Here is a 15,084-nt window from a genome sequence, read left to right as displayed (position 1 = left end):
AGGAGATACCCCATGCCCTTAAGCCCGAGGCCAGGGGTGGCGGGTGGGAGGAGGAACCCCACGCCCGAGGCCAGGGGCAGTGGCCGGGAGGACCAACCCCACGCCGTGGCTGCACTGGCACAGAAGGGCCTAGAGGAGCTATCCCACGTTGAGGGTCAAGAAGGGTGGCAGTGAAGAGATACCCCTCGTCCAAGGTAAGGAGCATTGGCTGCACTTTGCTGGAGCAGCCATGAAGAGATACCCCACGCCCAAGGTAAGAGAAACCCAAGATGGTAGGTGTTGCAAGAGGGCCTCAGAGAGCAGACACACTGAAACCATACTCACAGAAAACTAGTCAATCTAATCACACTAGGACCACAGCCTTGTCTAACTCAAAGAAACTAAGCCATGCCCGTGTGGCGACCCAAGATGGGCAGGTCATGGTGGAGAGATCCGACAGAATGTGGTCCACTGGAGAAGGGAATGGCAAACCACTTCAGTATTCTTGCCTTGAGAACCCCATGAACAGTAACATCTTAGACATCCCTTTATTGCACATTTCATAGCTGGAGCCACCATCTGCAGTGATTTTAGAGCACAAAAAAATAAAATCTGTCACTGTTTCCCCATCTATTTGCCATGAAGTGATGGGACCAGAAGCCAAGATCTTAGTTTTCTAAATGTTGAGCTTTAAGCCTACTTTTTCACTCTCCTCTTTCATCAAGAGGCTCTCTAGTTCTTCTTTGCTTTCTGCTATAAGTGTGGTGTCATCTGCACATCTGAGGTTCTTGATATTTCTCCCAGCAATCTTGATTCCAGCTTGTGCTTCATCCAGTCCCACATTTCTCATGATGTACTCTGTATATAACTTAAATAAGCAGGGTGACAATATACAGCCTTGATGTACTCCTTTCCCGATTTGGAATCAGTCCGTTGTTCTATGTCCAGTACTAACTGTTGCTTCTTGACCTGCATATATATTTCTCAGGAGGCTGGTCAGGTGGTCTGGGATTCCTATCTCGTGAAGAATTTTCCACAGTTTATTATGATCCACACAGTCAAAGGCTTTGGCATAGTCAATAAAGCAGAAATAGATGTTTTTCTGGAACTCATTTGCTTTTTTGATGATCCAACAGATTTTGGCAATTTGATCTCTGGTTCCTCTGCCTTTTCTAAATCCAGCTTGAACATCTGGAAGTTCATGGTTCATGTACTGTTGAAGCCTGGTTTGGAGGATTTTGAGCATTACTTTGCTACCATGTGAGATGAGTACAACTGTGTGGTAGATTAAGCATTCTTTGGCATTGCCTTTTTTTGGGATTGGAATGAAAACTAACCTTTTCCAGTCTTGTGGCTGCTGCTGAGTTTTCCAAATTTGTTGACATATTGACGGCAGCACTTTCACAGCATCATCTTTTAGGATTTGAAATAACTCAACTGGGATTCCATCACCTCCACTAGCTTTGTTCATAGTGATGCTTCCTAAGGCCCACTTGACTTCGCATTTCAGGATCGCTCTAGGTGAGTGATCACATGATCGTGATTATCTGGGTTGTGAAGATCTTTATTGTATAGTTCTTCAGTGTATTCTTGCTACCTCTTCTTAATATCTTCTGCTTCTGAGAGATCCATACCATTTCTGTCCTTTATTGTGGGCATCTTTGCATGAAATCTTCCCTTGGTATCTCTAATTTTCTTGAAGACATTTCTAGTCTTTCCCATTCTATTGTTTTCCTTTATTTCTTTGCATTAATCCCTGAGGAAGACTTTCTTAGGTCTGCTTGCTATTCTTTGGAACTCTGCATTCTGATGCTGATATCTTTCCTTTTCTCCTTTGCCTTTTGCTTCTTTTCATAGCTATTTAAAAGGCCTCCTCAGACAACCATTCTGCCTTTTTCATTTCTTTTTCTTGGTGATGCTTTTGATCACTGCCTCCTCTACAATGTCACGAACCTCCATCCACAGTTCATCAGGCACTCTATCAGATCTAATCCCTTGAATCTATTTGTCACTTCCACTGTATAATCGTAAGATATAGGTCATACATGAATGGTCTAGTGGTTTTCCCTACTTCCTTAAATTTAAGTCTGAATTTGGCAATAAGGAGTTCATGATCTGAGCCACAGTCAGCTTACAGTCTTGTTTTTGCTGACTGTATAGAGCTTCTTCATCTTTGGCTGCAAAGAATATAATCAATCTGATTTCGGTATTGACCAATTGGTAATGTCCATGTATAGAGTCTTCTCTTGAGTTTTTGGAAGAGGGTGTTGCTATGATCAGTGCATTCTCTTGGCAAAACTCTATCAGCCTTTGCCCTGCTTCATTCTGTATTCCAAGGCCAAATTTGCCTTTACTCCAGGTATCTCTTGACTTCCTACTTTTGCATTCCAGTCCCCTATAATGAAAAGGGCATCTTTTGGGGGTGTTAGTTCTAGAAGGTCTTATAGGTCTTCAACAGAACCATTCAACTTAAGGTTCTTCAGCATTACTGGTCAGGGCTAAACTTGGGTTTACTGTGATATTGAATGGTTTGCCTTGGAAATGAACTGAGATCATTCTGTCATTTTTGAAATTGCATCCAAGTACTGCATTTCAGACTCTTTTGTTGACTATAATGGCTACTCCATTTTTTCTCATGGATTCTTGCCCACAGTAGTAGATATAATGGTCATCTGAGTTAAATTTACCCATTCCAGTCCATTTTAGTTCACTGATTCCTAAAATGTCGATGTTCACTCTTGCCATCTCCTGTTTGACCACTTCCAATTTGTCTTCATTCATGGACCTAATGTTCCAGGTTTCTATGAGATATTGCTCTTGATAACATCAGACTTTACTTCCATCAACAGTCACAGTAAAAATCACTGCAGATGGTGACTGCAGCCATGAAATTAAAAGATATTTGCTTCTTGGAAGACAAGTTATGACCAATCTGGAGAGTGTATTAACAAGCAGAGACATTACTTTGCCAACAAAGGTCCATCTAGTCAAAGCTATGGTTTTTCTAGTATTCATGTATGGATGTAAGAGTTGGACTCTAAAGAAAGCTGAGCACTGAAGAATTGATGATTTTGAACTGTGGTATTGGAGAAGACTCTTAAGAGTCACTTGGACAGCAAGGAGTTCCAACCAGTCCATCCTAAAGGAAATCAGTCCTGTATATTCATTGGAAGGAGTAATGCTGAAGCTGAAACTCCAATACTTTGGCCACATGCTGCAAAGAACTGACTCATTTGAAAAGACCCTGATGCTGGGAAAGATTGAAGGTGGGAGGAGAAGGGGATGACAGAGGATGAGATGGTTGGGTGCCATCACTGACTCAATGGACATGAGTTTGAGTAAACTCCAGGAACTAGTGATGGACAGGGAGGCCTGGTGTGCTGCAGTCCATGGGGTCACAAAGAGTCGGACACACTGAGCAACTGAACTGAACTATTAGCACATATCATCACATTCAATAACAAAGCATCAGTTATACAACTAACCATAATTTATTTAACTAGTCTTGTAGAATATCTGAAGATTTGAGGGCTATTTTAAACCGCACTATAATGAACATCATTATACATGTATTTGTACGTACTAGGATACTATCAATATAGGAATGTTATGTTTCAAACTTTTGGGTAACTTTTCTGCCTTTTCTGTCCAGTTCTATCCATCAACCTTCAGCTACGAATGCAACTCCTTTTTGTATTCCCAAAGTTTTTTCATTTATGTGTCATACTTCTCTCTGAAGTTAGGATCTCAGAATTCCTAATAATGTTTACAAACTAAGAGAGAGGAAGAGCAGAGAGGCTGACCTTTTGCAATATGCTTTAAATAAGACACAATATGCTAACTTATATGCCGTCTATCAGGATAATATTATAATATTCAAAAAAACTTACCCCAAAATAGCTTTGGCTAAGAACTTGAGCTTAAATCTTCTGCCCTGCTCTCTGACATAAAGCAATGATGTATCAATAACATATGGATGTATCATCTGAGGAGAAAAGAGAATAGAATGAGTAGCATCCTATGTTAAAGGAAAAAATAAGTGGACTGGGGAACAGAAGGCTTTAGATCTAAGATAGATATAACAGGCTCATATGCTAGAAAAACTAAGTCCTAAATCAGATACTCACTTTCAGTGCTCTGAGATCTAAATCTAAGGAGTGGCCCACTAAGACAGCATCAGGAGGAAGAAGGATCTTCAACCGTCTCTGTACATCTTTGAGTTTGGTTGTCACTGGGTTAAGAATCTTCTTTGTGATTCCAGAGAAACTTTAAACAACAACAACAACAAAAAAAAACAGAGAAATAGACAAACCAGGATATTACTAAGTTTCCCTCCCTGGAAAGCTACTTCGAAAAGAATATTTTAAAAAATTGATAAAACATTAATAAATGCTCAGTGTAATAAGACTGAAAATAAACAAAGAAGAAATTAAAAACTGCCTATAATCCCACTACCCAGAGATCACTTTTTACACTTTAATACCCTTTCATATTTTTTGATACATATATATTCATGTATGTTTCATTTTTATAAAAATGCAATGGCTAATAAGTACATGAAAAAGTGCTCAACATGGCTCATTATTTGAGAAATGCACCTGTCAGAATGGCCATCATCCAAAAATCTACAAACAATAAATCCTGGAGAGAGTATGGAGAAAAGGAACACTTTTGTACTGTTGGTAGGAATATAAATTGATACAGCCCCTATGGAAGACAGTATGGAGATACCTTAAAAAACTAGAGATAAAACTACCATAGGACTCAACAATCCCATTACTAGGCATATAACCCTAAGAAAACCATAATTGAAAAAGACACATATACCCCAAATGTTCATTGCAGCACTATTTATGATAGGACATGGAAGCAACTTAAGATGTTCATGGACAGATGAATGGATAAAGAAGGTGTGATACATATATAGAATGGAATATTATTCACCCATAAAAATGAATGCATTTGAGTCAGTTCTAATGAGGTGGATGAACATAGAGTCTATTATACAGAGTGAAGTAAGTCAGAAAAAGATAAACAAATATCATATATTAATTCATATGTATACAATCTAGAAATATGGTACTGTTGAACCTATTTGCAGGGCAACAATGGAGACACAGACATAAAGAACAGACTTGTGGACATGGTGAAAAGGAGAGTGTGGGTTGAATAGAGAGTAGCATGGAAACATATATATTACCATATGTAAAATAGATTGCTGATGGGTATCTGCTGTATAATAAAGGGAGTGCAAATCCAGTGTTCTGTGACTACCTAGTAGGATGGGATGAGGTAGAAGGTGGGAGAGAGATTCACAAGGAAGGGGACATATGTGTGCCTATGGCTGACTCATGTTGATGTATGGCAAAAACCAACACAATATTGTAGAGCAATTGTCCTCCAACTAAAAATAAATAAATAAATAACAATTTTAAAATGTTATCATGGGACTACCCTGGTGGTTCAGAGGTTAAGATTCCCTGCTTTCACTGCAGTGGGCCAGATTTGATCCCTGATTGGGGAACTAAGATGCCACAAGCCACATGGGATATCATAATGCATATTACTGTATAATATAAACATAACACTTTCTATATGTCAGGAACAAGTTTTCATATCAATAAATCTATTTCAGCACATCCTTTTAAATGGTTAGAGTAGATATAACATTTTAACCAACCCCTCATTTTCATTTTAACCAACCCCCTACATTTATATTCCCATATTTTTGCAATACTATGACAAACATGTTTATACATACAGCTTTGTTACATATGACTGTTCCCTAACAATATCGTGTAATTGTCTTGTTACTAATAGGGCAGTCTTTATCATTATCATGGCCTCTCTGTGCCTAAGTGAGCATGAACTGATAGATGTAACTACAATGGGCAACAACAGTAATATTTCCTGGCTTTTCTTTGCCTAATCACAGTACTGTGTATATTCTGAAACTGCATGCTTATCTTTGGAATGATAAAAAAAAATTTTTAACTTCAAATTTCTGCTGTGGAAAAACTTAGTTTCATTTTAGTTTCTGGGGCCAAGGGAGATTAAGGTCTAAGATCATTTGACAACCAAAAGATGATTTATAGATTTTTCAGATGGGGTCTTATCAGAGAGCAAAGATATTTGGCAGTTGCTACAACTGTCAGATTCCATGACAAGGAAGATAATATTCTGGTGATTTAAAGTCATAGGAAAATTAAAAAAAAAAAAATAATAAAGTCAAAGGAAAATTAAAGTGCAAGAATGATAAGAGCATTATATACCAACATCGTACAATTTCAGTATTAAAATTTACAGTTGTGGTACCCCAGCCTTTTCTTTGATAGTAAGTAGATAATAATATGGAGAAGGCAATGGCACCCCACTCCAGTACCCTTGCCTGGAAAATCCCATGGATGGAGGAGCCTGGTAGGCTGCTCTCCATGGGGTCGCTAAGAGTCGGATACGACTGAGCGACTTCACTTTCACTTTTCACTTTCATGCATTGGAGAAGGAAATGGCAACCCACTCCAGTGTTCTTGCCTGGAGAATCCCAGGGACGGGGGAGCCTGGTGGGCTGCCGTCTATGGGGTCGCACAGTCAGACACGACTGAAGCCACTTAGCAGCAGCAGCAGTAGATAATAATAGAGCCAGACATCCTGGAATGTGAAGTCAAGTGGGCCTTAGAAAGCATCACTACGAACAAAGCTAGTGGAGGTGATGGAATTCCCGTTGAGCTATTCCAAATTCTGAAAGATGATGCTGTGAAAGTGCTGCACTCAATATGCCAGCAAATTTGGAAAACTCAGCAGTGGCCACAGGACTGGAAAAGGTCAGTTTTCATTCCAATCCCAAAGAAAGGCAATGCCAAAGAATGCTCAAACTACCGCACAATTGCACTCATCTCACACGCTAGTGAAGTAATGCTCAAAATTCTCCAAGCCAGGCTTCAGCAGTATGTGAACTGTGAACTTCCTGATGTTCAAGCTGGTTTTAGAAAAGGCAGAGGAACCAGAGATCAAATTGCCAACATCCATTGGATCATGGAAAAAGCAAGAGAGTTCCAGAAAAACACCTATTTCTGCTTTATTGACTATGCCAAAGCCTTTGACTGTGTGGCTCACAATAAACTGTGGAAAATTCTGAAAGAGATGGGAATACCAGACCACCTTACCTGCCTCCTGAGAAATTTGTATGCAGGTCAGGAAGCAACAGTTAGAACTGGACATGGAACAACAGACTGGTTCCAAATAGGAAAAGGAGTATGTCAAGGCTGTATATTGTCACCATGCTTATTTAACTTATATGCAGAGTACACCATGAGAAACGCTGGGCTGGAAGAAACACAAGCTGGAATCAAGATTGCTGAGAGAAATTATCAATAACCTCAGATACGCAGATGACACCACCCTTATGGCAGAAAGTGAAGAGGAACTCAAAAGCCTCTTGATGAAAGTGAAAGTGGAGAGTGAAAAAGTTGGCTTAAAGCTCAACATTCAGAAAACTAAGATCATGGCATCTGGTCCCATCACTTCATGGGAAATAGATGGAGAAACAGTGGAAACAGTGTCAGACTTTATTTTTGGGGGCTCCAAAATCACTGCAGATGGTGATTGCAGCCATGAAATTCAAAGACGCTTACTCCTTGGAAGGAAAGTTATGACCAACCTAGATAGCATATTGAAAAGCAGAGGCATCACTTTGCCAACAAAGGTTCGTCTAGTCAAGGCTATGGTTTTTCCTGTGGTCATGTATGGATGTGAGAGTTGGACTGTGAAGAAGGCTGTGCACTGAAGAATTGATGCTTTTGAACTGTGGTGTTGGAGAAGACTCTTGAGAGTCCCTTGGACTTCAAGGAGATCCAACCAGTCCATTCTGAAGGAGATCAGCCCTGGGATTTCTTTAGAAGGAATGATGCTAAAGCTGAAACTCCAATACTTTGGCCACCTCATGCGAAGAGCTGACTCATTGGAAAAGACTCTGATGCTGGGAGGGATGGGGGGCAGGAGGAGAAGGGGATGACAGAGGATGAGATGGCTGGATGGCATCACTGACTCGATGGACGTGAGTCTGAGTGAACTCCGGGAGTAATGGACAGGGAGGCCTGGCGTGCTGCGATTCATGGGGTCGCAAAGAGTCAGACACGACTGAGCAAGTGAACTGAATTGAGATAATAATTAACTAAACAGAAGCTACAGGGTATTCCTGGTAAGTCTCATTCCACTCTAGTCTGACATCTATTGAGAGCTGGAGGCAGGGTTAAAAATACCTGGTGAGGTAGTCCACAATCTTGTTGTCAGGTTTAACAAGTTCATCCATAACACAGCCGCCTCCTTCAGCAACCAGTGAGATACGTGTTAGTTCTCTTCCCTTGGATGTAAGGCACTGAAAGATTAGGATGTAGTTAGGCTGCTAAACTGTGGAAGCTCTTGCTTTCTCTCATTATTTAAGACTATATCAGCTGTCATGTATTCAAATCTACTGGGGTCCCTGAGACAACAGTACAGCTGTTTGCTGACTAGAAGATCCAATATGAATGAAATTAAAGCTAGGCAGGCTGCTGAACATTATTATAGCTAAAGATAACCAACACAGTACTATTTTTCTGGGAAGGATGTGCTTAAGAGGGACAGAAACAATAACATCAATTATAATTGTACCACTTACTGTGTACTACAACCCAGTATCATGCTAAGTATCACTACAAAGTAATTTTTATTAGCATGCACTATTATCTAATGCAATACTAGGTATTTTATATACCATCTCATAATAACCCCATGAAATAGCCTCTAACATTATCCTCACTTTGCAGAGGAAGAATTAGGGAATTAGTTTGTCCAAGGAGACAGGCAAGGCCAGAATACACACCCTGATATGACTCCAAATCCTTAGATCTTATCCACTGTTAAGAGTTGAGAAACTATTACTTGAGCACTAAGTGAGAGGGAATACACAGCATTTGAAAGGAGGTTTAGACAAAGTAAAACACAAAGGAAGCTGAAGCAGGGAAGTCCTTCTTCTAATCTCAAATGTGTAAAACCAAGTCAAACCAATGGTAATTGAGGCAAGTCTTCAAGACAACAATGACAAAAAACCTGTGCAAAAGACAGAAGCAGACTTCAACTGGTAGTCTAGTGATTAAGAATTCGCCTGCCAATGCAGGGGACATGGGTTTGGTCCCTGGTCTGAGAAGATTCCACATGCTGCTATGGAGTAACTAAGCCCAAGAACTCCAATTGCTGAAGCTCATGTGCCCTAAAGTCTATGTTCTGCAACAAGATAAGCCACCACAAGAAGCCCTTGCACTCCAACTACAGAGTAGTCCCTGCTCGCTGCAACTAGAGAAAGCCTGCACACAGCAACACTCAGTGCAGAAAAAAAAAAAAAGAAGCAATCAACTTCGAGTAATAATCAAAAATTAGATTGACTAGTTAGAAAACTTATGTGATATTTATTCCTTATCCTGAAGCAAAGATTCACTTTTCCTAAAACGTGATGAAATGGGTCCACTTTCAGTTATTTAAACCGAATGCTAGAACTGAACACAATCAAGATAACTAGACCCTAGTGTGCAACACTCCAGTTGAAAATCAAAAGTAGCACTTACCATTTCACAGTCAAGGCCAAAGAGAGGACTGTTGTCTGTTACAGAACCATTACATTTGGTAGGTACAAAGTTTTCACAGTCAAGAAAACCTAGGAGGAAAAGGAATAAAACATTTACCTTTAGAACTAGAAATGGTAAATATCACTCCTATATTTATTCAGGGAAAACTGAGACTCCACATTTGTGGGGCATTTCACTATGTTAGACACCTGAAATATGAAGATTAAATGAGATAATTTCTGTCCTTAATTTTTTATCCATCTACTCATTTTTATATTTGGGGAGAATAATGTAGGCTGCTGTTATTGGGGATACTAGGGCCTAGACTTCCTTGCAGTTACCAAGTAACAATTTTTTCCTCCTTATTAGTAATAACAAATTGTACCTAAATCCAAAGTCATGGGACCTTTTCCATATATGCACTAACAGAGGATGAATAAAGTATGCAAATGACTGTATGTGGTATTTTTCTTTCCTAAACAAACAAGAAAAAGAAGGAATGAAATTCCACCATAGCAGAGATCTAAAAGGATTTCACTGAAGGTCGAAAGTTTAACTAACATTCACCATATACACTCTAGTACTCAACCTTACCCTTAAAATTTCTCTGAGATCTCTTTTTAGAAATGTGCCGCATTTTCTAGACTCCCAGCCTGAAAATTCCCTAGAGACTCAGATATAGGCTTAGGATACCCCTTCCTAAGTCAATAAATCAGGCACATTCATCTGAGAAGCCCAAAAGTGTCTGAATCACTGAAGATTCCTACCTTCAGAGAGAGGCTGAAACAGTTAAAGGTAACACTTAGATTTTATCTGACAAGAAACTAAGGGGAGTATGAAAAGCTTTGACCAGTTTCTATGTCATAGTACCTTGAAATTTCCAACTGATTACAATTAAAAGAATCAAAAAAGTCTAACCCGAAAGGAATATTCTCAAATCTTGGAGACATGGTACTTGCTGACCTCCTTATCTGTAGTATTAGTATCAATAATACCACAAAATAACTTTTAAAGCACTATGTGCCCCATGCTAAGCTTTTTCGGTACATTAACTCAATCTTCATGGCAATCCTATGATATATGAACTGTTAACTCCATCTTACAAATAGCTTTTTTACTTTAAGTAAATCTATTTTAAAAGGAAATGTATGTATCCAGAATACAAAAAGATCTCCAGTAATAAAAAAAGACAGACCAATTAAAAAATGGACAAAGGATCTGAAAAGATATACAAATGGCCAATAAGCATACAATGAGATGCTCAATATCATCAGCTATCAGAGAAATATGAACCAAAATCACAACGAGATACTAATTCACATTAGGATGGGTATAATCAAAAAGAGCATAACAAGTGTTGGTAAGGATGTGCAGAAATTGGAAACCTTATACATTGCTGGAGGGAATGTAAAATGGTGCAGCTGCCTTGTAAAACAGTTTGGGGGGAAGCGGTCCAAAGATAGAGGAGAAATAGGATGGGGAGACCACTTTCTCCCCGACTAATTAATCAAAAGATGATTTGAATGTTGAGCAACTTCTACAAAACAACTTCTGAACACTGTGAAGGACACCAGGCACCCACAAAGGCAGTCCAATCTCTTTGAAAGCAGGTAGGACAAAATATAAGACAGAAACAGAGACAGAAGATTTAGGGATGGAGACCCATCCTAGGGAGGGAGTCACGAAGGAGGAGAAGTTTCCAAACAGTAGGAAACCCTCTCACAGGCATGTCTGTGGGGAGTTTTGGAATCTTAGAGGGCAACACAACCAGGAGAAAAAAAAAAAACAAAACCCACAGAATATGTGCCTAACTGCAACTACAAGTGGAGATGGAGAAGTGGCATAGAGGCTCATGCCGAGGACTGGGCCTGAATTCCCTGAAGACAATCTGAGGGAGCTAATGTGAGACAGCAACCCAAACCATGGGCTCCACAGAGACAAAAAAAAAAAAGAACTTTCCCTCAAAAGGCTCTAACACCACATGGTGACCCCTGGTGTGCTCACATAACAAAGGATTGAGCAAATACCAAAGGACAGCAAGCTAGCTGCTGGCTGCTGTATAGGGCTCTCTCTCCCTGAAGGCAGAGAGATAGGCATGTGATAGCCAGAGCTGGAAGGCAAGGGGCTGCTGCAATCTTGGCCCCAGAGACATCTTCCAACAAACTGAGCAGGCTCCCAGTTGCTAACCATGTCTTCCTGGGATCCTGGACGGTTGACATCTGCCAGGAGTAGCACAGCCTGAGATCAGCTCCCCAGAGGAGACACATGGCATATCTGGGACTGTCTCTCACTGCACACCTGGGAAACCAAGCAGCCAGGACCTGGGAGGTGAATAAGACACACAGCCCACCTGGGACAGTGTAGTAGCCAAGCACCAGGTCTCGCATAAGCTGCTTGGACCTTGGAAGGGCACAAAACGCACAGCCCATCTGGGTCTGTCCCCCCATGGAGAACCCAAGAACCTGAGCAGTTTAGACCTGGGAACTGCATGGAATGCAGGGCCCACTTGGGACAGCGCCCTTGCAGAGCACCCTGGAGCCTGAGAAGTATAGACCCGGGAAGTACATGCCACCTTGGACTGTGGCAAACCCAGTGTGGTCCATCCACCATGAGCACTCCCCACACATGCCAGCAGTATTTGTTTGCAATGTCCCTTCCTCCCCACAACACAACTGAACAAGTGAGCCACTTATTTATAAGTGGCCACCTTTGACCACTGTGTCAGGGCAGAGATTATACACTGAAGAGATCTGCAAACAGAGGAAGCCAAAATAAAGAAGGAGGATCCACTCTGGAAGTGACAGGTGCATCAGACTAAAACTCAGCAGTTAATACTGGGACTGTGCACATTTGAGGGGCACCTGTAGAACTTGAGAACAAGTACAAGCTGGAACAAGGGACTATTTGAAACTGAACTGACCCCACACTGCTCACAACAGCTCCACAGAAATTCCTAGATATATTTTTACTATTATCAATTCTTAATTTTTAAAAAAATTTTAGTTCTTTATTACTCCTTTAACTTTCATTTTTATAGCCTACTATTACCTTTCTTAAAAAAAAAACCTAGTTTAAAAAAAAATTCCATATATATAATTTTTTTTAATTTTTGTGATTGATTTTGTTTTGTATTTTTTATATTGTACTTATGAGAGTCTAACCTCTATTCTAGGTTTTTAATCTTTGCTTCTTGATATTTGTTAGCAAATCTGTACCTTTAAGAATCTAGTCTTCAGTATCCATTTTCACTTAGGGATTTGATTACTGGCTTGCTTGGTCTTTCCCCTTTGACTCTCCCTTTTCTCCTCAAGGTCAACTCTATCTCCTTCCTCCATCTTCTCTTCTCTACATAACTCTGTGAATCTCCCTGGTGTCCCTGGCTATGGAGAATTGTTTCACCATTAACCTAAGGGTTTTATCTTCTGTGCTGTACAGAAGGAGAAGTCTTGAGGCTACAGTAAGAGAAGGACTGAAAGCCAGAGGCAGGAAGCTTAACTCCAAAACTTTAGAACATCAGAGAACTCTTGACTCCAGGAAACATTAATAGACAAGAGCTCACCCAAAAGTCTCCACAACTACACTGAAACCAAGTTCCAACCAAGAGCCAATAAGTTCTAGTCCAAGACACACCACACTAATTCTCCAGAAAAACAGGAACACAACCCTGAACATTAAAAGACGAGCTGCCCAAAGCCATGCCAAACCCATAGACACTACAAAACTCACTACTGGACACTTCATTGCACTCCAGAGAGAAGAGATCCAGCTCCACCCACCAGAACCCAGATGCAAGTTCCCCAAACCAAAAAAACTTGACAAGCCACTGTTCCAACCCCATCCACAGGGAGCAGACTTCGCAATTAAGAGGAACCACAAACTTCCAGCCTGCAGAAAGGGCACCCCAAACACAGTAATCTAAACAGAACAAAAAGGCAGAGAAATATTCAGCAGGTGAAGGAACATGACAAACCAAAGAGGAGGAGATAGGGAGTCTACCTGAAAAAGAATTCAGAATGACGGTAAGGATGATCCAAAATCTTGAAAACAAAATGGAGTTACAGATAAGTAGACTAGAGACAAGGATTGAGAAGATACAAGAAATATTTAACAAAGACCTAGAAGAAATAAGGAAGAGTCAATTAATAATGAACAATGCAATAACTGAGATTAAAAGCACTCTGGAGGGAACAAACAGTAGAATAACTGAGGCAGAAGAGAGGATAAGTGAGGTAGAAGACAGAATGGTGGAAATAAATGAAGCAGAGAGGAAAACAGAAAAAAGAATTAAATGATGACAACCTCAGAGACCTCTAGGACAATATTAAACACCCCAACATTCGAATCATAGGTGTCCCAGAAGAAGAAGACAAAAAGAAAGGGCATAAGAAAGCACTTGAGGCGATAACAGTCAAAAACTTCCCAAAATGGGGAAGGAAATAGCCACCCAAGTCCAAAAAACTCAGAGAGTCCCAAACCGGATAAACCCAAGACAAAACACCCCAAGACACATATTAATCAAACTAACAAAGATCAACACAAAGAGCAAATATTAAAAGCAGCAAGGGAAAAAGCAACAAATAACACACAAGAGGAATCCCATAAGGATAACAGATGATCTTTCAATAGAAACTCTTCAAGCCAGAAGTGAATAGCAGGACATAGTTATGAAAGAGAATAACCTACAACCAAGATTACTCTACCCAGCAAGGATCTCATTCAGATATAAAGGAGAAATTAAAAGCTTTACAGACAAGCAAAAGCTGAGAGAATTCAGCACCACCAAACCAGCTCTTCAACAAATGTTAAAGTATCTTCTCTAGACAGGAAACACAGAAAAGGTTTATAAAAATGAACCCGTAACAACAAAGTAAACGGTAATGATATCATACTTATCAATAATTACGTTAAATGTAAATGGGTTAAATGCTCCAACCAAAAGACAAAGACTGGCCAAATGGATAAAAAAACAAGACCCCTTTTTTATGTTGTCTACAAGAAACCCACCTCAAACCAAGGGACACATACAGACTGAAAGTGAAGGGCTGGAAAAAGTTATTTCATACAAATGGAGACCAAAAGAAAGCAGGAGTAGCAATACTCATATCAGATAAAATAGACCTTGAAATAAAGACCATGATAAGAGATAAAGAAGGACACTACATAATGATCGAAGGATCAATCCAAGAAGAAGATATAACAATCATAAATATATATGCAACCAACATAGGAGCACCTCAATATGTTAGGCAAATGCTAATGAGTATGAAATGGGAAATTAACAGTGACACAATAATAGTGGGGGACTTTACTACCCCACTCACACCTATGGACAGATCAACCAAACAGAAAATTAGCAAGGAAACATGAGCTTTAAACGATACAATAGACCAGTTAGACCTAATTGATATCTATAAGGCATTTCACCCAAAAATAATGAATTTCACCTTTTTCTCAAGTGCACACGGAACATTCTCCAGGATAGATCACATCCTGGGCCACAAATCTA

General features: G+C 40.0%; 1 protein-coding gene across 8 annotated transcripts in view; it reads right to left on the bottom strand.

Moving 5' to 3' along the window:
* Positions 1-15,084, bottom strand: part of REXO5 (RNA exonuclease 5) — an 89,574-nt gene that overhangs the window by 55,057 nt on the left and 19,433 nt on the right. For all 8 annotated transcript variants that reach the window (XM_070779180.1, XM_070779179.1, XM_070779181.1 and 5 more), the window contains 4 exons: positions 9,579-9,667; positions 8,238-8,353; positions 4,107-4,245; positions 3,870-3,964 (listed from right to left, as the gene is read on the bottom strand). In XM_070779180.1, the coding sequence (XP_070635281.1) occupies positions 3,870-3,964; positions 4,107-4,245; positions 8,238-8,353; positions 9,579-9,667 (439 nt within the window). The remainder of the gene's footprint in view (positions 1-3,869; positions 3,965-4,106; positions 4,246-8,237; positions 8,354-9,578; positions 9,668-15,084) is intronic.

The sequence above is a fragment of the Bos indicus genome, chromosome 25 (genome assembly GCF_029378745.1).
Source record: "Bos indicus isolate NIAB-ARS_2022 breed Sahiwal x Tharparkar chromosome 25, NIAB-ARS_B.indTharparkar_mat_pri_1.0, whole genome shotgun sequence".
NCBI classification, from domain to species: Eukaryota; Metazoa; Chordata; class Mammalia; order Artiodactyla; family Bovidae; genus Bos; species Bos indicus.
Note: the sequence above shows the minus strand (reverse complement) of the source record. Positions and strands in the feature narration are given on the sequence as shown.